The 26,969-nt window shown below is 46.3% G+C and overlaps 1 protein-coding gene across 1 annotated transcript in view; it reads left to right on the top strand.

Moving 5' to 3' along the window:
* The first annotated feature begins 8 nt into the window (after positions 1-8).
* The window catches only part of Dp1 (satellite-binding protein 1 Dp1), a 30,084-nt gene continuing 3,123 nt past the window's right edge, over positions 9-26,969 (top strand). The window contains exons 1-16 of the mRNA XM_077653534.1: positions 9-93; positions 181-415; positions 554-628; positions 7,508-7,995; positions 8,974-9,180; positions 9,790-10,495; positions 12,054-12,298; positions 12,746-12,919; positions 13,992-14,369; positions 15,476-15,562; positions 16,516-16,650; positions 17,475-17,768; positions 19,067-19,297; positions 21,487-21,702; positions 23,604-23,816; positions 26,521-26,739. Coding sequence (XP_077509660.1) covers positions 7,546-7,995; positions 8,974-9,180; positions 9,790-10,495; positions 12,054-12,298; positions 12,746-12,919; positions 13,992-14,369; positions 15,476-15,562; positions 16,516-16,650; positions 17,475-17,768; positions 19,067-19,297; positions 21,487-21,702; positions 23,604-23,816; positions 26,521-26,739 — 3,555 coding nt within the window. The 5' untranslated portion in view covers positions 9-93; positions 181-415; positions 554-628; positions 7,508-7,545. The remainder of the gene's footprint in view (positions 94-180; positions 416-553; positions 629-7,507; positions 7,996-8,973; positions 9,181-9,789; positions 10,496-12,053; positions 12,299-12,745; positions 12,920-13,991; positions 14,370-15,475; positions 15,563-16,515; positions 16,651-17,474; positions 17,769-19,066; positions 19,298-21,486; positions 21,703-23,603; positions 23,817-26,520; positions 26,740-26,969) is intronic.

Genomic DNA, 26,969 nt, shown 5'->3' with positions numbered 1-26,969 from the left:
GTTGTAAACAAGTCGTGGCTGTGGACGGTGCTGCCGCGTCGAAAGTTGGATACCGGTGCAAAGGCTGCTTCCCCCGCAGGCAAGTATGCAAAAGTGCGTAGCTTCGGGCGTTTCAGTCCCGACATCTCTTCTAGCCTTGTTTTATTTTCTCTTTTTTTTTTTCGCCGACCCGAACCGAAGGGGATCATCGAAAGCACCACGTAGAACGAAAGCGCTGCTGCTCTATCGGGCGTCGGTCTCCATTTGATAAAAACCTGGGAGTCGCGCGCGCCATTGGCTGGCCGCGGCCACATGGAAGCGCTAGCAGCCAATCGGAGCGGCCGCTTCCTGCTGCTCACGTTCTCGTAGCTCGAGGGGCGAGCACAGGCACAGCCGACGAAGTCTGCATCGCGTAGATTTTGTCTTCTCGGCCCGGGTACGTATTTTTCTCGCCCACGGCGATCGCCTGCGAGTATGTGTCATTTTGCGTAGCTAAATGGCTGTCTAAGGAGTGTCCCTAGCTCGGCGCGAGCGTGATTTTGTGTTCTTTTCTCGCCCGCGGTTTGTTTCGCAGCCAATTGGAGAAGACAGGCTGGAGCGGCTAGCGTAACAGTTTCTTCACAGGACGGCCTTTCACGGATACAGTACGGTAAGAATACTTCATTTTCGCTGTATTTTTGCGCGTGCGTCGGTCAAAAGTGCCATTTGGGCGAGCCGCTGGCTCGCAACCTTTATCAGTGCAGGCGGCCTCGCGTGGTGTCATGTTGTCGTTTTTTCCCGGAGGCCCCGTCCGAGTCGATGACACGTCGACGGATATTGGGGAATAGGCTTAGAACGGTCGCATCGCGTCGACTTTTTTCGCGTACGGTTGCTCTGGGGCCGAGACAGATGTCACAGCGAAGCGAAGCAAACGGCGCTAGGCGCGATTGTTGTGCCCAAGACCTTGGGCCCCAGCACCGTGGCCACGTTGGCATCGCCGCTGCCTCTGTGTGGCTCTGAGGCATGCTGCAGATCCGGTCAACAAGAATTCGGTCCGTGTCCCCGAGTTTTGTTTTTCCACCCGCCCGAGTCCTCCCGGGTTTTGTTTCTCGCGTCACAAAAGTCTGGCGTGTGTGGCGGGTCACGAGCACGTGTGCATTGGAATACGTGCATGCCCGCGTCGGCCTCTCGGTGCACGGCCGTGCCAGCAGTCAGGCCGGTTGACCGACCGCCCGTGCGGTGCGAGGGGAAAAGCGTGCCACCGTCGCGTGCCTCATCGGACGAACTGGCTCGCGGCTGAGTACTTCCCCCGCTGTCGCGCTTTTCTCCAGTGCTATCGCTGGCGGTAGTTGACAAAATCGCCAGATTACATTTTCGCAACTGTCTGTGCTCGCGCAGGTGGCGGCGATCCCGTTGCGAGTGTAACCTTCAGGCATTTTTTTCATCCTAATGAGGACACGTCTTCTCGACGATGACTATCTAGTACGAAACCGACTCGAGGCGCGGTCATGTTATCTGCGCAGCTGACCAGAGTCCATGCTGTCCCATATGTTAGTATGCGTTGTTTCTTGTGCGCTCTCGACGTCGAAATCGTAGGCGTGTGCCGATGAGCTCTTTTTCGCTGCCGGCGCTAGAAGTGTCGCCTGCTCAAAGTCTGTTTTGGGTAGAGTAGGCTGTTTTTAGGTGTAAGCGATGTCCTGTGCGCCGAGATAGTGAAGACGTGCGTTGAAAACTAGTTGATGCTGATCTGCGGCACTCATTCCAGATGTGACACACTGCGCGGTCACCACGCGTGATTAGAGCTTTAGTGGGTGGAAACTGCATTGTGCTGGTACGAACAGCAGCCGCTTTGCGTTTGTCCAAGCCTTGCATTGTGATGTCATGCGATAAAGGAGTGGAAGGAAGGGCGTGCGTCTTGAAGCGCAGTCTTCTGTGGCTGCTGTTGCAGCTCGTCTCTTCTGTGGGGGAAAGTGGACTGATTCAGGGCAGTGTGGAAACAGTGTGCAGCATGAACTTGTGCAATATATGGAGAAAGAGGGGGCCATTCACTTTACTGCGCAGAGTTCTGCGTGTGTTTGCAACACGGATATAGTAACCACGGCTGCTGCAGAGGCTTTTTATCAGTAAAGTTTAGTTACCAGCCAGTCGTGCTGTATGACTGCAAGGTTTCCTTCATAACCACCCATGCCTAGCACCATTGCAACTTAGGGGGGAGCTTATGTTAGATGTCTTCTGGGTATCTTTTCAGATTGAAATTGAAAACAGGGGCAATACTGTGAAAGCATGTGGCCATTTTTACTGTGGAATTCTCATCCACAGCCAGGTTCCTTATTCAAAGCTAGTTAGAATTGCTGCAATTTGCTTACATAAGCCAACAAACACAGTTGTGCACTGAGATCTGCTGAAGCGTTAGTCCAGGGTATTTATGGGCTCATAGAGAATTTTTTTTTTTTTTTTGCAGGGCTAAGAACAAAATCATTGATTTGCTTGTGAAAGTTTGTTAGCCATATAAATACAGTGTGAATGTGAACCATAAAAGTTGCGGGTTGAGCATTGTGTAAATTGCATCCCACTGGTTAACGCAGTGCTGAGTGTTCAGTGTATCATTTTTAGGATAAGCTGAGTGCACATGCAAGCCCCGGTGGTTTTAATGATATCACATTATCAAATAAAGGTCCAGTTGCATTCTTTATTATTACTGAGATGCAGCAAGAAAAAGATGAGTCGTGCAAGACTGCAATATGTGAAAATAAACAAGGTGTTGTGGAGTTTATTTTTATTCAAGTGGTTGTAGAAATATGTTGTCATAGGAATACATGGAAAAGGATAGGAGACCTTTGGGATGATGTGACAAATGTTCATTACTTTATGACATTACTCAAAGTAAATTTGCTTAATGTTTTAATCATAAATTTCTTGGGAGTTGCCAAAATGCTGGCTGTAGTTTGGCTCAACTTACAAAATTAATTTTAACACACTGGAACCACTTGTAATAATTGCATTCTCCATACAGGGAGGAAATGTTATGTTGAAGATATTGTGAGATTCAGATTGGGGAACAATATGTTGAGGGGTTCGTTACCTAATGAAATAGCTGGCAGTACGCAGCTTTGAATATGTAAACTGCATGAATGCAAAATTACTGCCAGCAGCCTTACTACAAATGCTATCAATAATACTTGCTATCAATAACACCTTTGCTCTGTGGGAACATTGGTCATGGTTGACTTGGCACAGTTATCTTCAATAGTTTTTGTGATGTTTTACGTGCACTGAAATGCAGAGGCCAAGCAAAATGTGTTGAGAAATGTAACTGCCTGGTAATTGGCTCAACAAAAATAATTGTTTGTGCACCATTATTAGTGTTGGTGCCCTTGTGAAATTTTCCTGTATTTCTATTTGCATGTGTGAGTTGCATGTAAAAATCAAGCAATGCAAAATGAAGTTAACATGCTCTGAAGTTGTCAGTGGCTTTAAACAGCTTTAAAGTCATATAGGCATCTAGGAGTGACTCAGCAAAAACAAAACAAAAACCACCTGTGCTTTCACAACAAACATCTGATGCTGAAAAATGTGTGTGCATTCAAAATTCCTGTAAGTGTTCATGCATAGGTCACTTCAGTAGCAAGTGACTTGATCTGTTGCTGTTGTCTTGATATGCTAGTTGTTTCTCTCGAGAATGTGCAGCATCTGTGAGATATAAATTACCTGATTTGACATTGAGCTCGATGCTTTGCTGTCTTTTGTTATGGAGACAATGCAAGCTGCAGGGATGGGAGCACTTGTATATGAGTAAATTTTCTGCTGTAAACAACCTTCTCAAGAGATGGACACTCGAATTAACAGAGCAAGTTGCTTAGAAGTTGTGAAGAGCATTGGGCTCCCCATAGCTTAGACAAGTTTCAGCAAAAGTAATGTGAGGTTACTGCTGCCAGGTGGACTATTTACGGTACGATAAGCAGTTGCACAAATCTACATATATGCCATGTTCAAGCAGAGACACCCGTCACCATCATTGTGGTGACTTTCGCCAGTACCTGTGCAAAATGAAGTTGTGAATGTATTGATTTTACCTTCAGTTGAGGTCAAATTGAGAAGCTTGCTTGAATGGTGCAGTTTTTTCAGTGAGAGCTGTATTACTTGAGTAACATTAAAATTCATGCTGAAAGCGCTTATTATATCCAGCTTTCAGCGACATAATGCTGTCACTGTAACTATGCAGAAAAGGGTCACAAAATTGCAGGCATCATTACGACAGATTCATTAGTTTTACGGAGTATCTTAACCTTGTTTAAACATAAGGCATAGCTGATTGTCTTCTTTCCAATGCTCTCACTCAGCAGAAAACCCAGTGTCGTCCAAGCCATGTAGTGTCGAGAAACCCATGTCACGCATGTATGTCTGGAATGCAAATAATTGAAAAGCAGACTCGTTATGTGAATTAAAGGCCGGTGCATGTCTCAAACGACTTGACTTCAAAAAGTGATTGATTTTATGTAAAGGAAAATTTCCATAAATTTCAGTCGGGATTCGAACCCACGACCCTTGGGTTGCCAGCCAGGCACATTGACTAAGGTACAAGGGGGTGTGTTGTGTGTGTAGTTGTGACTTAATTCGAAGCTTAGTAATGTGGTAATTAGTGGGGTCAACTAGAGATGTGCTAATTAGAAATACATTATGTACATTAACTTCAGTGTGGAAGAGTTCAAAGACAAGAATGAGTAAACTGTGTTGTGATAATCATGGTAAACGTGTGAATGTGAACAAAGAACAGTGACTGTGTGTGAAGAGAAACCGCTGAAGGAAGCCATTAACACTATCACGTCCACCCTTAAAGGTAGAGCTTAAATTTTCTTTTCTTTTTTTTTTCTTACACCAGTGCTCTTTGAAGCCTGGAGGTAAGGATAAGCCATGCAGATGGGTAGCTACTTGATAGGGTAATAAAAATAAAGCAATTATTGGCCATCTTGTGGCTAGTAGGCTTTGTGTAAAGGAAGGTGTTGCTTGGTGTAGTCTTGAAATAGCCTTTGACTTATTTATCTCCGTTTTTATCCTTTTGAAATTGCATATATTGAGATCTTTAGATTCCTGAAAGGAGCAAATGTTTCAGGCAAACTGCAATGAACAGACATATTTCCCCTGTGTTTGCAGATAACAGACATCCATGTAACCCAGCCAATCACACAACAGCTTTTGATTTCAGAGTAGACTGTGGCAAACAGCATAGCATCAAAATTACTTGAGCATTTTTTTGTAAAGATTTAACTGTGGCGGCATCAGTGTGTAATTAAAACAAACGAATTTTGGCTGTTGATTATTGTGAGAAATTTGCCGACGCATTCTCTTCCACAAGGAACATGCCTTGTTGCTGTATCGTCAAAGCATATGATACTAATTAAATTTTTGCTCAAGTAATTAGCATTCTAATTTTTGAATTTCGTGCTTGCAAGCACACAATCAGCCTTGTGATGCTGAAGTACAGCTCAGGTTTCTGGAGCAAGCAGCTTGTTTTTTATGTGAGCTAACATTAGCGAGCAGTTTTCCTTCAGTGACGAAACCGAGAGTACTCAGCCACTTGGCTTGCTTTGGAAAGGAAAATGATAAAGCGTAACCTTGAGAGGCACAAAGGTAGTAATGTGCATCGGAGGAAAACTCCACTTAATGATATCCTGGGCGGAAATTAATGAGGAAAAAAAGTACTTGTACAGGGATTATGCAGTGAACAGCTAACCAATGATCTGTTAGTAGTAAGTAACAAGGTAACAGTGGGTCCAAAGGGAAAGAAGACTGTGCGGGGTTTGGCCTTGGGTAAGGTGGACAGATCAGACAGGGATAATTGGTAATGGGAGGGCATTTGGGAAGGTTTTTTTTTTTTCTGCATTGCATGTAATACAGGCGATGAGTGTGATGGTGATGCCAATGCTTTACTCATCACTAAGTGTGTCCTTCAAAAGCATTGAAAGGCATTTCTTTTACTTGGTGCCTTGCCTAACTAACGTCAGACCTTGCCAGATGGGAGATTTTGGTGATGCTGTTGCGTCATAATATCAAGGAGTTTTAAAGGTGTTATATAAAAATTATGCTTGCATTGTTTCTGTTTGTCACTTGTCATCATGTGGCAAGTTGGCATGTTCGGTGTCCAGAACCAGCAAGCGTGTAGTTAATTAGAGCAGTTGTTTGCTTCTCGATCCTTGTTCTTAAAACAGCAAGATTACCAGGGTGCTTCATTTGCTTCATTGAAAACACACTGTGCCATCGGTAATGTACTGTCTGGTCAAAAGTTCTTCGACCAACATGGTTGCAGGGCTGTGTAATATGGCTAGTTTCTTACCCCTATCAACCCGTCTCTGGAAATTGAAGAGAACTGCCATTCTCGCTTTTCTAGTCTTGTAGCACCAGAGGTGCTTTGAAGGGACACAATCAGCCTTGTGATGCTGAAGCACAGCTCAGGTTTTTGGAGCAAGCAGCTTGTTTTTTATGCGAGCTAACATTAGCGAGCAGTTTTCCTTCAGTGACGAAAGCGAGAGTACCAAGGTTGGCCGCTTAGATTATAAAAATGCTGCTTTCACTGGAAACGAAGCTTTTATGTGTTGATTCAAATTTTGCATGCATTAACAGATATACCTTTGAACAGTGCAAAATAAGAAAACATATAAACTAAATTCCCCACTAAAAAAAAGATTCTGGGACCCTGCCACTGACAGTTTTTCAAGTACAGTGCAACACTGCAATTCGACGCTGTGGCTGGGGCTAGTTTTGTGGACCACAATGCATTTGGCAGTAATATTTTGCCCATATTGGCACATGCTGTACATGTTGCACTTTCTGCCTATAGGGATCTCCCTAATGACAGAGCAACTGCTTATTTTGCTGCTCATCCATAACTACATGTAGTCTCTGCGTTCAGCGGCATCACTGATTGCACTGCATTGCTAACGCGACATCGACTTTACTCTGCATCATGGCGTCTTCTCACATGAACTGTGAACTGTAACGTGACGAAAATTTTAAAAATGGAACAAGGCTTTCCACAAGCATGCCACACATTGTTTTGAGGTGCGCGATGAGTGTAGTGGCATGTATGGGTTATCTGCCAGCGTACTGGCAGCCTTTACACACCGTGCGGAAAATGTATTGACTGATTAGTTAGTCTCTCAAATGCACGTGAAACCGGCTGCATTGCATATGTACAACAGCCGACCTATGCCCACATTTCAAATATGACAGCATTTGCATGTGCCCGAACATGCACATGAGCAACATGCACTGGTTTTGCAATGATGCAGTGCTATCGATGATGTCGCAGAATTCATTCTACAGTGAAACAAGCAAACAGTAGAGGAAAGAGAATAACTTCAAACAATTTTCCCACGATTCTTCATGGTGAGTCTGGAAATACCTTACCCATTAATCTGGAGCCCTCCACAAGGATGTCCCTCATAGCCCATGAGCAGCGTTGGGACATTAAACCCCACGTGACAAAACATATAGTCATCATCATCACCACCTAACCTCCCTCCCCCTTCTCTTGCCCGTGCGCCTTTTGCAGCTGTACTGTCTGACTTTGGACAAGTCCCCAGCCACAGGATGAATGCGGACTTGCAGCAGCAGCAGCAGCAGCCTGCCGATGGAGGGGCGGCAGGAGGAGCTTCCTCGTCAGCGGCGGCTGGCTTCAGCTATGACGAGGTGTTCCCCGCCCTGCCCGAGAAGGAGGCACCCCTGGAGGCCGGTGGTGGCACGGGGGGCGCTGGGGGCAGCGCCATGGGCCAGTGGAACCAAAAGATGCACGTCAAGTCTTCCGTCATCACCCAGATCTTCCACGTGCCGAGCGAGGAGCGCCGTTTCCGGGAGACGAGCTCGCAGCGCTTTGGGGAGCTGGGGGAGCAGGCCAAGATCTGTGCGGACATCATGCGCGACACCCAGACGACCATCGAAGTGAGCTCGTCCCGCGACCACTCGCTCACCGTGTTGGTGACGGGCCGTGAACGCAACGTGGCCCTCGCCCGCGCCCAGGTGCTCCGTGCCCTCCAGACGCAGGTCAGCTTATTACTCCCTTTCTCCCTACAACATATCTAGAGAGCAACTGTTAACTGTCTAGTTTCTGTGCCACGGCTTATTGGCACCTATCGTGGTAACTCAGTTGCAGTGACATTCGGCCACTCAGCATGACCTTTGGGGTTTGATGAGTGTGAAATGAAAAAACACCCATGTAACATAGATTTCAGTGTGCAAGGAAGAACTTGGGAGGGGGGGCTGAAATCGGTTCTGAGGCTTCCACTTAAATTTTGTTATAGGCGGGCATACCATGACACTGGTCTGGCATGGTGGCAGGTGTTTTTGCATGTTACCAGCACTTCTTTTGGTTTCAAAATGAGCAGCTTATGCTATGTATGCTGCATTAGAGGTACAGCAAGAGGTCGTTTGTTTCAGCAGCACAGATGTAAATGATTTTGTTTTGCTTTTGATGGTTTTGGTTTGATTTAATATAATGGACTCTATGCAGACCAGGCTTCTACATACTGCATTACCTTAGGTCATTTTTTTTTTTTACGTGATAGTATTGGAGGGCCATGCAGGCGAAAAGTGTCCGTCAGCATCTCTGTGAAGCCTCCAACTGCCATGTGGTGTTTGGGGGGATTTGCCTCTCTACAGCTGCCACCTTCATCTGTCCGCCTTTCCCCTGCCCCTTTGGCAGCTCTGTTTGAAACAAGCCAACTGCCAGCGCAGCGGCACATCGGTTAACCACTGAGCCACTACACTGGTAGTGGTGTGAGAACTTGCAGAGATCTAAAGTGTCACACATTTTGTGTAGTTGTATATTCGGAAATTGAATAGATTTTGGAGCGAAAGACAGTGGACTCAGAATTGGAATAAAATCACAACTGGAGTATATTGGCGAGTGAAAGAAGGTTGCTATCGCATTTCCTCTGCATCAATTCATTTGACTGCCAGTGAATTTTTTCGCAGGTTCTGGTTGTTTACTTTACTGTAATGGTTGTTTTGGTTTTTATGTAGGCTTCAGGCAACATCCAGATCCCTAAGGAACATCACCGCTTCATCCTTGGCAAAAATGGCAAGAAGTTGGCCGAATTGGAACAGAACACCGCCACCAAGATCACGGTTCCACGGACTGATGATCCATCCGATTTTATCACGATCAGTGGCACCAAGGAGGCCATCGACCGGGCACGCGATCATATTCAGAAGATCTCTGAGGAAAAGGTATGTTTCTGTCGCGTCGCTAAAATTTCTGTATTTTGTAGAATTCTGCTCTGCATTTGTGCGGCACTTGCTCCTGCTGTGTTGCTGAGTAATGAATCTTTTAGATATAAAACAGCCACTGACGACAACTTGGAAGTTGACCTGTTGTGACTATAACGTTCCACTGGCAAAAGGGCTCCTGTCGCTCCGAACAGAGCTCTCGCCCACTAGAAAAGGCCAAATAACGAAACACAGATATCGTCGCCACAGGCTTTTTCTCTTGCCCTTTATCTCTTTTTGGAACACTTCACATAGTCCAGTACAATGTTGCCATGTTTCGGAGGGTGTTTGTGTCCATTGCCACATGGTTTGCATGTTGAAGGGTATGTAGAGTGGGAGAAAGAGCCCCTGGAAAAGTGTGACATGGCTTTTGCTTGGTCATTGTTTGCATTAGCAAAGCAACAAGTGGGTTTAGGTGGTGCATTAATATAGTGATGGGCAGAAACATCATTTGCAGTTAACAATTTACCTGCACTGTTACTTGCATTTATTGATAGTGAGGATTCCCCTGAGTTACCAGTGCGACTTGCTCCTCCTGATGGGGACCTTTTCTTTTCTCTGACCTTGCAGTCAAAACACGGTGTGGAAAAGCTGAGGATCCCGCGCATGTACCACCCATTCGTGGCCGGACCGAATGGGAACACCGTGAAGGCTCTCGAGCGGGACACCAACACTCGCATCCGGCTTGACAGGGAAGATGACGAGATTACCATCACGGGCGACAAGGAGAACGTGGCCAAGGCCCGAGACGAGATAACGGCCATCTACGAAGACCGCAAGCAGCACTGCCAAAGCGTCGGCGTTGAAGTGAAGAAGTCCCAGCACAAGTATGTTCACGGTTACAGGGGCCAGACGCTGCAGGAGCTGTTTGAGCAGACGGGTGTCTGGGTGGAGGTCCCTCCCATGGAGAGCGACGTGGAGACCATTGTCCTGCGGGGCAACCCTCAGGACCTGGGCCATGCCCTCTCGCTGGTTTACGAGAAGGCCAACAGCGTGCGGACGGTGGAGATCCCTGCCAAGAGCTGGATGCACAAGTACATAATCGGCAAGAAGGGTGAGAACATTAAACGCATAACGGCTGACTACCACAAGACGCACGTGGACTTCTGTGAGGACGAGAATGTGATACGTGTCGAGGGCCCCAACGAAGAGCTCGAGGCTGTCAAGACGGCATTGGAGGAGAAGGTGAAGGAGATCCAGACCACGATGGACTCTGTGGAGATCAAGGTCGACCCGCTGTACCACAGGCACATCATCGGAAAGTCTGGCTCCAATGGTGAGCTTCTGATTATGGGTGAAAAGAGTGCAGTATAAAATGAGTTGAGGGCTGAGCAGCATGGAAGTGGAAACTAGGGCTAAATTTCCGACTGACTGCTTATTTGCAGTGTCTTGAAATAAACAGCATGCCTTCTTTGACTTGCTTCTGTAGGCACTAAAGCTCACTGACAGAAAAAAAAAAAAAAGCTTTGGTTAAATCAGAAATCAGAAAGCATGGTATGAAAGTCAACTCACTGAAAGATCGGGGAAAAAACATGTGTTCAATACAAGCATTGTTTGCATCAGACAGTGTAGAGAACCGTGAATCAAACGAAGTTTCAAAAGAATAAACTGACTGCGCAGTTACCTCTTTCAGCGACAGCTATTAGTAGACATGCAGGGACTCGTGTGGTTTGAGTTTAGGTCATTACATCAGCATATTAAACTATGTCCTGGATACCATACCCATGCTTTGCTCCATCATGCAATGTCACATATCCCCGTGGCTGTTTGCTCCTTCTCACCACAAATCACGAGCTACCTCGCGAGTTTTTTTTCTCAGTGCACATATCAGATACATGCACCATTTGAGGGGATGCGTTTCTGCTGAAGTTGCACCCAGCACTTGTGTGCCGCCTTTGTCCGCAAAGCTAGAGAGCCTGAGGAGTTTTCTTCTAAGCTTTGTAGTGGGATCCCTGTGGCACCCTTGGGATGTCGTAAGCGCTGGAGTAGAGAGGACGGAAGTTCATGTCATCTTGAGAGTTGGAGCGCTGATGATGAACTAAAGGAGTGCAGACAATCTTTCAAGTTATTTTTTTGCTCTGAAACAGTGTGTACGACATTAGTGAACATGGATCACCATGTTGGAGCGCTGATGATGAACTAAAGGAGTGCAGACAATCTTTCAAGTTATTTTTTTGCTCTGAAACAGTGTGTACGACATTAGTGAACATGGATCACCATGTGGAATTCATCAGCGCTCAATAAATAATTTGTAACTGAATGTTATTTTCTCTGCAGTTTCACTGTTGGTTGCATTTGTTAATGATGGTTGCGATTTCACGAGAGAGTATGACTTCACATGAGGCATACAAAAACTGTAATATAATTGCTACATTGCCAACTTAATTCAGTCAGACTCGTGGGCTAAACTGCTCCAGGCACCAAATAAGCAGCAAATGGCCAGAGCGCTGTTATAATCCAGTTCTTGTATGCTTCATGTGATCTAGTGCTCACTTGTGATGTCGCAACCATCTGTCAACTGCGGAAACCGAAATCGAAACTACATAGAAGAATAAACTGAATTATATGTTAGGTATTGAGCTTAGGCAAATTTGTGCATCGCTCGAAAGCAGTAGTACAGTATGAAAATTTTGGTTTTTGTACCCCTTCGGTGCTACACAGCATGGCCAATAAGCAAACCCTGTAAACTGTATCATTTTTGACAAAGGCTGTACCTGGAAATATTTTCTTGCTCTGCAGTGACTTTTCAAAGCTGGAGTTAACCTAATCCGCATTAAAAAAAATTTTCAGGCGCTGTTTTTTGAGTGCATTCTCTTTTCTCTGTGCCCTTTCAGTGAACCGTCTGAAGCAGGACTTGGGCGTGACTGTGCACGTGCCGGCTGACGAAGAGCGGTCTCCAGTCGTGCGGCTGGAAGGTCCTCCGGAGGGAGTGGCACAGGCGAAGGCAGAGTTGCTTGAGATGGCCCACAAGCTGCAGAATGAGGTGACGCGTGAGCTGTGCGTTGAGCAGCGCTTCCACCGGACGCTCATCGGAGCCAAGGGAGAAGCGATACAGGACGTCCGCAGGCGCTTCAACCAGGTGGGGAATCAAAACCAGATGTTATTGACATAAGAGGAATCGGCATAGTGGCATTTTTCATTGGAGTTCTATTTTGGAGTTCTGGTGACAGTGTAAAGATTGTGTCTTTGTTAAGTGAGCAGGTTTGAAAACTTATATTGAGCTATGCCTTGGATCAAAGTGAAGTGCAAATGATTACTGTAGGCCAGGACACATTGCTTTGCTCTTCTACATTTGTACATGTAAGCATGATTTATGCTTTAATGTGGGGTAATGATTATTGGGTGTTCAGAGGTTGATGGATTAGAATTTCATTTGGCCTGTAGTGCACAGTGAGTTGTAATCTGCAAGGGCTGAAGTTTAATGATTGGAGTGGCAGACATTGTTTTCCATCATGGTTTGCAGCAGCCTTGTATGAATACCAGTACCAAGAAATGTTTCTTTTTCTGTCTCATTCTGTGCGGGCAGGTGAACGTGACGTTTCCGGAGCCTGGATCGCGTAATGACAAGGTCCTGATCCGAGGTCCGAAGGAGGATGTGGAGGCATGCTACCGGCACCTTAGTCAGATCTGCCAGGAGCTGCAGGCTTCCAGCCATCGTGTGGACCTTGTGCTCTTCAAGCAGTTCCTCAAGCACCTTCAGGTATGAGTGCACCACAAGAAGGCCTGACCGAACCCTGTTCATAACGTGGTGGCTGGTGTTACTGTAGATGATTTAAAACTCACATTATCCCTCAGAAGGCCCAAAAAAAACCTGCATGTCGCACCTGACCATAGTGATTAATTTGTGATGAATACATGCTTAGTACAAATGATAGCATTAGTTTTGCTGGACGATAGTAATGGTCGATGTTCAGGCTCATGAATTTTCCTGATTGTTTGATGATATGTTGCAGGGATAGACTAGACTAACCCTTTGGACACTATGTACATTTTATTGCAATGCAGTTTAACCTCGTTATAACGAAGTCAGAAGTATGCACATAAATTCCGACAGACAGTTTGCAAATTAACCCATGGAGAGCCCACTTAAAAGGTGGACTAGTTAAAAACGTGCTTTTTTTAAATTTAAAGATGGGTACAACTGTGTGAAACTTATGGAGACCGAAAATAAATGCACACAAATATTGATGCTGGCTGTATGTACAATTCAATTTGTTTAAAAAAACAATATTCGTATGGCGGCACTTGAGGGTTTCAACAGGACAAACTTCTTTTTGACGCGAAGGCCCATGTGCCAGTGGCAGGCGGCGAGCGGTGCCATTGCATACAGTGTTTTGGTCTTGTTGCCTGCCTCATCACTCGGTTCTGCATTCAGCCTAATAGATTTTGAAACTAAAAACGACATGCTCCAGAATGCTTCTAAATGAATGTTACATTGCTTCAGAGTGCTCCAGGTTGGAAATTTTAGTCCTCTAAATTGACATCTTGTTCGACACAAAAGGTAGTGATAGCTGAAGGGGAAGAAATGAATCTGGGACTTCACACGCTGCTGTGGCCGTGCACTCTTAGCTGTGGTTACTTTTCCTGCCGACAGTACGTGCGCATGATAATCTCAGTGGCTTTCATTCCATGGGATAAATGTGAAAGAAAAAACTCGGGTCACATAATGCAGGTTTCATTTTTGTGCTTTCACGGGCATCCTTATTCTTGTCGCTCTGATCCTAATCACTTGGGCACTCAATATCTGGGATTGGTTGCCACTTTTGTTGCAGGGCAAGGGTCGGCCATTGGTCCGGCGCATCCAGCAGGAAACTGAGGCTCGCATCGACCTGCCCACAGAGTCCAGCAACTCTGACGTGGTCATGATCACGGGCAAGAAGGAGTGCGTTGCCGCTGCCAAGGAGAAGCTGCTGGAGGCCCAGCGGGAGCAGGCGGATGTGGTGGAGGTGCACCTCATGATCCCCTGCCACCTGCACAACGCCATCATCGGGGCCAAGGGCCGCCTTATCCACTCCATCATGGAGGACTGTGGTCGCGTCCAGATCACCTTCCCTCAGCCCGAGTCCAAGAGTGACCGGGTCACTCTGAGCGGACCCAAGGACGACGTTGACCGGGCCAAGAAGCAGCTGCTGAACCTCTCCAACGAGAAGGTGTGTTGTGCATGATATGGGGGGCCATTATAATGCCATGATTCTGGGACTGCTGATGCTGCTTGCAAAGGATGAATTTTAGAATTCATCGATCAGTTGGTCTAATGTAGTAGTGTAAGTGTTTGGAAACTGTTGAAGTGTCCAAGCATTGTGTGTAGGTGCACTTAAGTAACTTTCCGAATTAGCCACTTTGGGAGTGGCTAGTCACCTTTCTTTCTTTTTTTTTAATCTGGCCACTTATAATTTAGCCCTGAATGTTTTTAATTAGAGGGAATGGCTGACGAGTTGCATGGTCTTGTGAGTCTTGGCTGTCAGACATATTCTGTTTGAATTGGTGCATGCAAGGAAAAATTGCCACGCACATGCAGACTCCGAGAAATGACGCCAGGGGAGTGTGAAAGAGCTTTAAATGAGTCAATACAATGAAAGGGCTGCGTTTCTCGCTAACGTTGTTCCTGAATAAAAGCTAGTCATAAGCGGAATTCAACAAGGCGTTTGCATGAAAACAAGTTTAGTGACTTGCTGAGGCATTTCCTGTTTCATTGCTGGCCTCTGTGCTTGGCCATGTCATGGGCTTCTACTTGAAGGCAAGCTAATTGAAAGCGATTCAGGGCTGGCTGACATAGCTCCCACAATGCTTCACGTTGAAACAGTGGCAGGGATGGCAGCAGTCAATCATTGCTGAAGTGGTACTCAGAAAGGAGCTTTTATTATTATTATTATTATTAATATTATTATTATTATAGATAAAACAAAGCACCGTTCCCCCAAAGTGACACTTATGAATCCAACTCTAGCGACACCAAATTTTCTTTCTTGACACCTGCATAACTGCAGCTGTTTGGATGTTTCTTTGAGCAGTGGCATAGCAGGTGCCATTACTACTTGATGCTTTGGGAAAGGCTTATTAATAAAAATATGTAACGTGTTGGGAACTCCGCATTATACTATGTGCCTGCAGTGACATGTGTTATTCTTGGAAGAAAAAGCATGAAGAGTTTGATGTTTGTGCTCATCTGTCATTAATTTTAGCACTGCTGCGAGTGACTGCTTACAAGTAGCACATAAGCACGGAGAGAGAACAAGAACTGTTGTTCTTTTTCCAGCAACTGTCCAGCTATACAGAGGAAGTGCGTGCCCAGCCAAAACACCATCGTTTCTTGATTGGCAAGAATGGCTCCAACATTCGCAAGGTAAGCCTGAATGGCTGTGCAGAAGTGGGCTTAATTTTGAGCTGTTTTTTATTAGTATTCCTTTCCAGAACAGAAGGCCTGAAGAAAGGAATCGGGATAGATTGAGCGCATAAATTATAAAAAATGAAGTAATATTAGCTAAGTGCTTTGAACATTCTTTAAATGTGCACACCAAGTTGGCAGGAAAGCATTTCCAGTCGTTACACAATTCCGGTTAAAAAGGGTAGAGATGCTAGTTCAACATAGTGGCTTAAATACTGAAAAAGACCCTATTTTAATGTGATGACACCTATGAAAGAGAGACGACGGGCAGGGTTTATGAAACGGGATTGCATTAAATTTACTGGAATAAGAGATTGTGATGGTATTTACTGTACAATGATAGCTGGGGTGGATAACGGAAATCTTTCGCAGATGCGAAACTGGTGTTGTGATGGCAGTTAGTCATGACAAAGGGAACAGCATGAACCTGACTAGATTTGAGGACTTGAGTCTCATACTAGGGTCCAGAATGGCATGTGTACACTGAAGTGTTACGTGAACCAAAACTTTTTAGAAAGACTTGTATTGAGTTGGCTACTGTGGAAAAACTGTGTTACAAGTAACCAAGCAAGCGATTAGCATTATTAGATGCTAATCGCATTGAATGCCATTGATGTGATCAGTATACGAGTATACCAATGAAGTGGCGTGTGTTGTCTGTTCTTGCAAGGATGCAGGAACTTATAATTTTTTTCAAAGCAAGTATTCATCTTTATGATAGCATTTTAGTGCTGTAAAGGGGGTACTTGCCATTTTTTATGCTCTGCTGTGTTGGCTTTGGTTTTATTTTCATCACCAAGGCTAGGCTGAGCAGAAGCACTATATTTTCACAAATGCCCTTCAGAAGTTTTGTGTCAGGCTCATTGCAACTGTTACCACAGTTGAGTGCAATCTGTGACTAATGTGTGCAGGTGAGGGAGAAGACGGGTGCACGAATCATCTTTCCAACGGAGCGTGACGAGAACCAGGACACCATCGTCATTGTTGGCAAGAAGGAGGCTGTGCTCGACGCAAAGAAGCAGCTGGAGGAGATGATTGAGAGCCTGGTCAGTTCTAGCCGTGCTTTGAAAACTATGAAGTTCAAGATGTGAGGCTTCTGGCATAATGTGGCAGCGGGAGGTCATGTGCAGGTGGCACAAAAGTTGTTGTCAAAATGCAAATGAGGTTTCTAGTAAAGATATCACTGATTTGATTCTCACGTGCTCAGCCGCTAACAAGTGTGCATAGATCATTACGATCACTCCTCCAAAAAACTTATTTGAGGCAATTCTTTGTTAATGTTCATTGGCTTTTGTGTAAAGAGTTTGTTGAATTTCAATGGTTTTTGAGATTGAATATGTATTGAAATGTTAATTTTGTTGCTTTTGCATGGACCATGAACTGAGGATGTTTAAACTTATGCATTGTGCATGTTATTTCTAACCAGGTTTTTGAAAGACATTAAAGAGGAAACCATTTAAAATGAAGTTAGCTGCTTGTGGTGCGTTGTTCTACTGGACCATAGTACAAGACAAAGTGGTCATTGAAGGAGATTTTGTTTTATTGGCAGTAAATTGTCGCTTTACATTACAAAAAAAGAACTGAATTATTGCTTTACCCAGTGTAAAAGACAACAGCTAGTAGCCTGATGTCAGTGCTTCCTTGCATTACCTGTGTTTAATAGCTCTTTGGCAGAGTCTTGGATAAACATGCACGCTGTAACAAGGACTCTAGGGATGCAAGGGCTCTATTTAATGCTCAGGGTGGCGGGCCAGATGCAGTAACTCTGAAATAAACACCACCAAATGTTAAAGCATAGCTAGTGAAAACAGAAAGCGGATATGCACTTGTCTAAAACGTTTCGTTACCCCCTTTTCTCTTCCGAAAACAGGAGAAGGTGGTCGAAGAGGAGATGCGCATTGACCCGAAGTACCACCGCCACTTTGTGGCCCGGCGTGGCGAGGAGCTGCAGCACATCGCCAACGAGTTTGGCGGTGTGCAGGTGAGCTTCCCGCGCAGCGGCGACCACAGTGACGTGGTCACCCTCAAGGGGGCCAAGGAGTGCGTCGAGGGCGCCCGCAAGCGCATTCTTGAGATCGTCCAGGACCTGGAGGCACGCGTCACCATCGAGTGCGTCATCCCTCAGCAGCACCACCGCACCATCATGGGCGCCAAGGGTCACAAGGTCAGTTTTGAGATCCCAACGGTGAACGCCTTCTTCCTCACTTTTGGTTCTTGCTCTGTTGCTAGAAATAACGATGACATGGTATGGGCGGAGGCAGTGTCTGTTCATTCTGCCTGGAAGCCATTGTCTTGATGGACTAGTCTATGGCACCATCGCAAAGCAGATCTTGGCTGCACCTTGTTGTCGGTGATGGCATGAGGCTAATGCTGCTGCTGTATTGTAAATTTTGGGGAGTTATATTTGTTTTCAAGGCTTGCATTATTGAAGATGGTATTCTGAAAATTTTGCCAGAGGCATTTAAATGAAGAATCGAACCGAGGAACATTGGGTTGCGAGCCGGATGCGCTACCTCTTCACTAGCACCGGGACAATGACCCCCCGCGGTGGCTCAGTGGTTAGGGCGCTCAGCTACTGATCAGGAGTACCCGGGTTCGAACCCGATCGCGGCGGCTGCGTTCTTATGGAGGCGAAACGGGCACGTGCGATGTCAGTGCATGTGAAAGATCCCCAGGTGGTCGAAATTATTCCAGAACCCTCCACTATGGCACCTCTTCCTTCCTTCTTTCGCTCTCTCCTTTATCCCTTCCCTTACGGCACTGTACAGGTGTCCAATGATATATGAGACAGATACTGCGCCATTTCCTTTCCCAAAAACCAATTATTATTTATTATTATTATTATTTAAATGAGATAAAGCACAGTAGAATCTCGTTGATGCTTTGTCTAAAAAATGCGAGGTTGAGGGGAGCGTATCATATGGGAAAACATGATCCAGGACCACAGAGATTTCGAAAAATGTGACTCAAAATAATCACTTCCAACAAAGGCCAGTCAGGTCTTGTTGGCCCGTACATGTGTTAGTGCACCGATAGTTGGTTGCCAAACATACCATATGATCAGATTTTCGTGAAATTATTAACATACTTACCGGCAAATCATATCATTCGGTAACGCATTAACCAGAAGAAAAAAAGCTGGTCAATTTTATTGCTCACGATTTTGAATTAAGGGCAATCATGCAAACTGGTACCATATTGGTGAAGTCCTACTGTAGTAGTACTTGTTGTAATTTCTGAAAAAAAAAAGTCGTGGGGTGGTGGCATTCAGCTGGCAACTTGATGAATGAAAATTGTAACATGTTACAAGGCACTTGCTTGTGAAGTCTTGCCCACCTAAGCATGTGTCCCCAAGTGCGAATCGCTGGTGCAGCAGAGTGGCTCATGCCTACTTATGTATGCCTAGTCAGGAATGAAATGATTTCAAACATCGTTTGCTGCACATTCTTCCCTGCCTTGTAGGTTCAGCGTATCAGCCAGGAGTTCAATGTGCACATCAAGTTCCCCGAGCGTGACTTCCGCGAGCGGGGGGAGACCCTGGAGAACGGGGATGTGGCGGTGAATGGGGATGCTGCCGCCGAAGAAGAGCCGGGCAAGGTGCGCAAGGAGGACCTGATCCACATTACGGGCAAGCAGGAGGACTGCGAGAAGGCGCGCGAAGCCCTGCTGGCACTGGTGCCAGTCACCCAGGAGGTAAGCGCACTGTGCTGCAGTTGTCACTTCACGTCTCCCACTCGCTCATGCTCACTCCTCACCCACACACTCCTGAAGTGCCGGTTTCGTCCTGTGCCGTCGGGTACTCACTGGTGGTACAGTGGACATAAGCTTTCCCCTGGCCTGATGCTCAGCTTCTCTGGGGTGAAATACTTGGAAAATGGGTCTTTGACCCCACTTTGCTTAAACCTTACAGGGCCAAAGAGGAGATTGAGTGAGGGGGACACAAGCCATGTTGTTATGAAAGGAATGCAGCTTAGCCACAGTAGTCTGTAAATTCTGCACTTCACTTCGCTACATTGAAATTCATGTTGTAGCGTGTAAAATATCCTCCAAAACTTCATGCCAGTTCACCCACGAGAAAAGCCTTTATTTGTGGTGACAGTGGTTCATTTCGTCCGCACTTCCTTGGCCATCAACACCGTTACGTGTCATTCATGTGACCATCAAAATTTCATTGCGTCTTATGAGCTTGCAAACCGCCTCGGCATGCACCGTTACCATATTTACACGATTGTAAGTGCCCCCCCCCCCCCCCCCCCCCCCCACAGCACATTTCTGAAAAAAAACAAAAACAAACTTGGAGGTCGTTTACACTTGGCCTTTAATAGTAGAACGCGATGGCACTATCCTGCGGCCTCCGCTTATCGCCAGCCGCTATCGGCTGCCGTGCATGGGACCGCCCGTGGGCACATTTCAGAACGAAAATGTATTGGTCACTGGACTACTCGTCCACACTTGCGCCATCGTCCTCACTACCGCTGCTGTCATGATTGCTGCTGCAGGTCCACAGCTCGTCGTTCTAACATTGTCGTGCAGCGAAATCCCGCACTTACCAAACAGCCACGTCACGACGTCGCTTGGAACAGCTGAAAATTATGCCACGCTGCAGCTGCCACAGCTGTATCGGCCGTTGCGAACGTCGAACTTGCAGCCCGGCGCGCAATTGTTCGTTTCTTCAGTGTAAAGAATGACAGCCATCTTGGATGTAGCTGCGAACGAGAGCCGGTGGCTTACCGGACCCGGAGCACAAGGCCGGCAGTAGTCAAATGCATCAGAGCCAAAGAGAAGCTACGCATGAGCGGCGTTGGCTGTTCAGTTGGCTACTGACACTCCCTAGTGCCGCTGCAGTTCCGAGTGGGGGTGCCGCCACGATTGGAACAGCGGCCATCAACTATCGATGCTGCCTTGAGCGCCGAGTGCTCAGTTAAAAGTAAAGAAAAAAAAACTTGGACGACACCTATTAGGAGTAGGACGCGAATGCGTTATCGGTCCGCCGCCGCTTATCCGCAGACGCAATCTGCAGCCCTGTGTGGGGAGTGGGATGGTGTCAGTTTGCTGCTTATCATCAGCCACCATCGGCCGCCGCGTGCGGGGTGGAGATGCTGGTTTTGCGCGTTGACATAGCAGCTGCTCAAAGCCAGCACTAAGAGGAATGTGACTGAGCTGCATAGCAAAAATGCAGCCACGCTGTAGCATGCCTGATATATCGTTTTTCTCTCCTTTATTTATGGTGCGATGCTTTGATCTACACAGCTGACGGGTTTGCAGACAGCACTGACCATTCTCATTCTTTTGCCAAGACTTGGGAATCGGTAAACGTGATATACGCGGTGTGCTGTCTTTTGGTGCCGATATTGGGGAAGATAGTTACAGGCTGGCCTGGCGGACTGCATCGATGCTCGTGCCAGTCTCGCCCATGCTACCCCAAATGGTGCTGCAGGTGGCACACGGGGCACTGTGACCATCACATTTCAGTCTGCCTATATGCTCGACATTTGCCAGCTGTGCAGTGCACACTCATGTGTACACTCTGGTGTGCACTTTGGTACACGTTCCGCTCAGCTACTTCAGCCCGCGGTACAATTTGCCGTTGGATTTGTTTAGAGCGAGTAGTAAAGTTTCGTTACGCTGCAGGTGTGGAAAAATTTACTTCGTTTCAATGAAGCCAGAAATGCATGGCGCTCTTATGGGCAGAACATAGAGGCAAAGTGGTTGTCGGACATAAGCAGTTAAAGAAAGAGAACTCTTGCATAGGAATTGCAACAAACATGGGAGTGCATTTTTAACTTCACAGTTGTGAGCCAATTCGTTGGGCTCTTTTATGCCTCCATTGCATGGGTGCCCGCATCTGTGGTATTGAGCTCACCAACTGCGCTCTCCTTCAGGTGGAGGTCCCATTCAAGCTGCACCGCTTCATCATTGGCCAGAAGGGTGCCGGGGTGCGGCGGCTCATGGAGGACCACGACGTGAACATCACGGTGCCCCCACAGGCCGACGAGAGTGACACCCTGGTCATCTCCGGCTTGGCCGATAACGTTGCCTCGGCTAAGGAGGCTCTGCTAGAGCGTGTTGCGCAGATCCTTGAGGAGGAAGAGGACAGGGTGAGCATGTTTCCTATGCCTTTCATTGGAAGCACATGCGCAGGAGCATAGCCTTGCTGCAGCTTTTAATGCTTGGTCACAGCTGCATCTTTTAGGGCACGTTAAGGCATCGCATTTGTTGCAGAGTACTTGGCGTTATCAAACCATGATGTTAGGAGGTGTGCTTAAACTGCAGAAAAGCTTAGATCCTTCTGCCTGTTCTGTCTTGTGTTAACATGAATGTAGCTGGAGGAAATGTGGGAAATGTGGAAGCAGAGTGTTTGTACGTGCTGAGCGGTGTGTATTAAACCAGTAGTAGCCAGCATTGACAGAACTGCATTTAAACTGGAACTATGCTTAGGCGGGTAGTTTTTGCGTTGCGCTCAGATTATGCCAATTTTCTCATTTGGGACTTTGAGTTAACTGCCGGACTGTTCACTTAGCTATTCGGACTCTTTGCAGGTACAGTTAAACCTGGTTATAACGAAAAAAAGTCCGAGATTTTTCGTCATATTCAGGTTTTTGTTATATCTGTTTTTGCAAGAAGACTCAGAAAGACAATGCAGAACGGGAAACAGAATGAATTCACTTTGAAAATGTTTATAGAAAATTCTGTTGCTCATAAACGCGGAGAAACATTTCGCAATCGCGCAGATAGCATGACTGCAGCAGCCACCACCTCCGTTGCGGCTCGCGCAGTGCCGCTATGAGTGGGGTGGGCAGGGGAAGGCGGGGGCTCCATTGCCGAGCTAGAGGAGAGAGCGTGCAGTCGCGCCGCTGCCACAGACCGGCTGCGGAGGCATATGCTTCTTCCCGCATGTTCCCTCTCTCTGTCTGTCGGTCCGTCGCTGTTGCCCCAGGAAATGGACTCCACCTTCCGTCGCTGGCACTTGCCGCCCCCTCCCAACGCGCGAAAACCATCAGCACCAGAATCATGCGAGCAACGGCACAGCAACGATGGGCATGCACTGCTCGTGTGGTTTCTTTTTTGTTACACCCTGTTATTTTTCTCTGCTTTTGAGCATGAACTGTTGTAGCACCACGTGTTATGACATTCCAAAAGAGCAAGCACCGGAGATGCGCCGACGGCGCTAGAGCACAACACATTGTGAACTGTGGTCGTTCGTTGCAATAGGCGTTCCCCTCATGTCAGTTCATGCTTTATCGCCGTGAAGCTTTCGCGTGGTTCTGCCGATTTTCGAATAACTCTGCACTAGCTAACACATATTCAGCGTAGCGAGTTCGTTACATCAAGGTCAACCGTCGCAACACCTTGGTTACATGGAGGCCTCAAATGCATGCGCTTCAATGGGGCTGTGGTTTGGGAATTGAAAAGCTTCGTAATATATAAGAATTCGCTATGTGGAGGTTCGTTACATCCAGGTTTAACTGTATTTGTGACTGTCATTAGCATGCAGTCAATGAAACAAGTTAGACAGGCAGGTCTCAAATGCATGCGCTTCAATGGGGGTGTTGTTGTGGAATTGAGAAGCTTCGTAATAGAGGAATTCGCTATGTGGAGGTTCGTTACATCCAGGTTTAACTGTATTCGTGACTGTCATTAGCACAATGTGAATGCTGATTTATCTGGTGATATATTGAAATGAATATAAAACAGGTTGGCTGTGTTGAGCTCAGACTTTGTGCAACAGGACTAGCTTCAAGACAAAGGTGATGGGCGATTGTAGAATGAGCATTATTGGTTAGGCTCCAATACTTGACACTTCAGCTTTGCTAGTTTTCCGAGGCTTTTCTTTCTCATTCTGCATACCACGCTGTAGGGCAGTTGTGAGTGTTAAAGTGACCCATTCACGCCTTGTTTACTTATGCTTACACTGCTGTGAGATGTTTGAAAGGAGGCTCTTTATCTAGTGTTTTGCTTAACTCCTCATTTGGTGTTTTGTTTTGCCTGGGATTTGCAGAAGCTGCGCAGCTTCCACCTGGAGGTTGAGGTGGACCCCAAGTACCATCCCAAGATCATTGGCTGGCGAGGTGCTGTGGTTACCAAGATTCGCAAGGACCACAACGTCCAAGTGCAATTCCCCGAGAAGGGCGAAAATGTCATCACCATCATTGGCTACGAGAAGAATGCCTGTGCCGCTCGCGATGAGATTCTGCGCATCGTCAAGGAGTGGGTGAGTCTGGGACGAAGTGTACATTTTAAACTTGTAACATGCAGCTTTCAGGAGGAAGAGCAAACTGGCCTTGCGATAACATTCCAAGGCTGAAAACGTGCAAGCACTTTGCATATGCTACAGTAAAAGGACATTTATTCGGACTTGAAGCGGCCGGAAAATTATTTCTAAAACAGTGAAATACACACGGATGGAGAGACAAAGGGATACCCATAGCGCTCGTGTGTCTCTTTGCATCTTAGTTCATGTGTTTTGCGCTGTTTTAGAGAACAAAGAACCAAAAAGCTGTTATTCTTTTCAGTGCAACTGCTTCTCTTTCTTCAGAGGCACTAAGTAATGGTGATAGGATGACATCACAACCTTGTAGACCAGTGAGGAATTGTGTAGTGACGCCATCACTGTTGCACTGTGGAATCATCTTGGGGTGTGACATCTGACCCCACAAACCACCATGTGACCTTTGATGTCGGTGCCAAGTATGATTCGCTTTAAGGGTTGTGACGTCACGGTCCCTTTCGACCGTTGGGGAATCACTGTCCCACAGACTCGAGTTTGGCATTGAATTGGAAGTCTAATGCTATCGCATTAAGAATGGTACCCAACTGGACTCTGCTGGCTGGCTGATACGCAGCTGATAGTTGCTGTTGCCGCAGGCTGGTGCAAAGCTCAGAAAAGCGAAACTGAAACTATGCATGGCTATTTTTTGGAGGTGGAAGACCTCCGATCTTTGTCAGGCCTGCTGTTCCTGCTGTTCAGCACGCATCGGAGGTACATGGCTGGTACTTCGCTGTGCAAGTCAGGTTCAGATTGTGATATATGGATAATCTGAATATACCTCAATGGGAGCTCATCCAAATTAATCAGTGCGAGACACGTAGGTCTAGATTGGCAAGTGTTTAATGGCATGAAATTACATGGATGTTGGGCAGGACTACATCAGCAGTTAGAATTATCTGGATTTCTGAATTACTGAGGTATTACTGTATTAATCTAGTGGATTCGGCGGCCTGGAAGTTTGATTGTTGGTGAGTGTCGAGCTGGATTGCGCTGTACAGCTAGCGTTTTGACTGTCGAATATTCTCGAAAAAATTCATCTCCCTTTTTTATTGCCGATTTCAAACGAACAAAACTCGCAAAGTTTGAATAAATAGCCGTAAAATATACAGGGAGATGATTACAGTCACAGCATCAATGAAAATGATGAAAATTTTCAATGCTGCATAGGGGTATAACAGCTCTTGAAAAACAAAAAAAAAAAGTCCGGATAAATAAGAATGCAGCCTGTGCAGGCATAACACAGTGCTAGTAGGCACCCGAACTGCCACAAGCTAAAGAAACCGGAGAGCAATGACGCTTCGTGAGGGTTGATAAACCGAGAGAGTCTCAACAAAGATAAACATCAGTGTCCGCGGGCCTCCGGAAGGGTCCCGGCAAACATAGAAATCAACTTTGCCGTTTACGTTGCGATCACACAGAGGATCCGAAAGTACGCGGGCAAGCCGCCGGAAACCACTCGTGACACTGAAGGTCACAATCGGAATTTTTTTCCCCACACGATTGTAGCATAAGCAGTTTTAGGACATTTTTAATAAGTGTCTGAAGGTGGCAGCAGCAGCTCCTAGAAAGAACCAGAGTCCCAACAAAAACAAGTCAAATTTCGCGCTTTTGTTGTGATCTCAAAATGAGAAACCGAAACCACGAAGTCGCGCCCATGATGTGTGGTCACGCCGTTGCAAATCAACGTCCAGCACCGGTAGTCACAGACAGTTTGCTTTTTCGCCGGAAGAGGTAGCATAAGCAGTATCTGTGGAACTTATATTTTTTAGAAGATGGCAGCACATCCCAGTGTGCGTGTCTTTTTGGAAGGGCACAAAATTTCAAACAGGCATTCAGCACAATACCTGTATGGCAAAAACGCCGCGGGACGGAATGCAGCCATGGTACCCATACGGCAAAAACAGTCAAAGGGCTAGAGGAAGTGTGCAAAAGCCCAGTGCAAACAGGATGATGTTTACAACCCCAAGGGGGTAGAGACCACAAATCTGTGCAGCTATATGGGTAGTAGGTTTTTTTACCTGTCCTAGCAGGGACTGCTCATATAAAGTTAACTGCAAGCGACAGGATGAAACCTTGTTGTTTGAGGTCTGTGAAACTGAATTGGCTTGAATGAAATCTAAGGTCTGACGAAATCTCGTCTGGTCGGGTAGCAAGTAATTCATTTTTTCAACAGAAACAGAGTGAACAAGGCTTCCATATGGAAGCCGAAACGTCTTGTTTTGATAAAAACCTTTGGTCGGCGCCTCCCCCTTTTTTTTCTGTTGAAAAAATTAATGAATTGGCTTGAAGCAATGATCTGTTAAAGACGATCTAATTGTGATGAGGCCATCAAATCTAACTGCTTAATTTTTCTTGCCCGTGTGACTGGCACTGCTTCACTTGTGTACAGATCTTATAACATGTGGAAGGAGAGTAGGAACTGTGCTAAATTTTTTTTAGCTGGCTCATGTCGTGTTCTCCTCTGTGGAATTTGCTTCTAGAAAGAACAGCCAAAAAAATTTTGTAGCACTGCTCTTTCAAAAAGGCTAACTGTTAAAGTTTTGCAGGGTTGCTTGGAAAATATGGTGGCTGGTTTTGTTTTTTTCTGGCGGAGCACCTGTGGCGCAGAGCATTGTGAACCAACTGCTTTGCCGTCCTCTTGCTGCAGGAGGACATGGTGACGAAGGAAATAGAAATCGACCATCGGGTGCACTCTCGGCTGATTGGGGCTAAGGGTCGCAACATCCGGCGCCTGATGGAGCAGCACAAGGTGGAGATCAAGTTTCCACGGCCAGAGGACCCCAACAAGGACTTGGTGCAGGTCACGGGCGCAGAGGACGATGTTGAGGATGCCCTCGACTACCTCAAGCAGTTCGAGGATGAACACGTGAGTCATTGCGCATGACTCTCTTAGAACAAGAGTCGCTCTTGCAGAATTTTTTTTTGCTCCACTAAAACATGTCCCTTATTCATGTATTTATCAGTGTGCCCTCACGTGGGCTGCAATCTCTGTTTTGAAAGGGTTCTTGCTCCCTGAAAAGGTTTAGCACTACACTTGTAATGGCCAATTCTGTCAGCATCTTTGGCCCATAACTCGTCGCAAATGAATGTTCGATG

This window comes from Amblyomma americanum, chromosome 2, assembly GCF_052857255.1.
Source record: "Amblyomma americanum isolate KBUSLIRL-KWMA chromosome 2, ASM5285725v1, whole genome shotgun sequence".
Classification (NCBI taxonomy): domain Eukaryota; kingdom Metazoa; phylum Arthropoda; class Arachnida; order Ixodida; family Ixodidae; genus Amblyomma; species Amblyomma americanum.
Note: the sequence above shows the minus strand (reverse complement) of the source record. Positions and strands in the feature narration are given on the sequence as shown.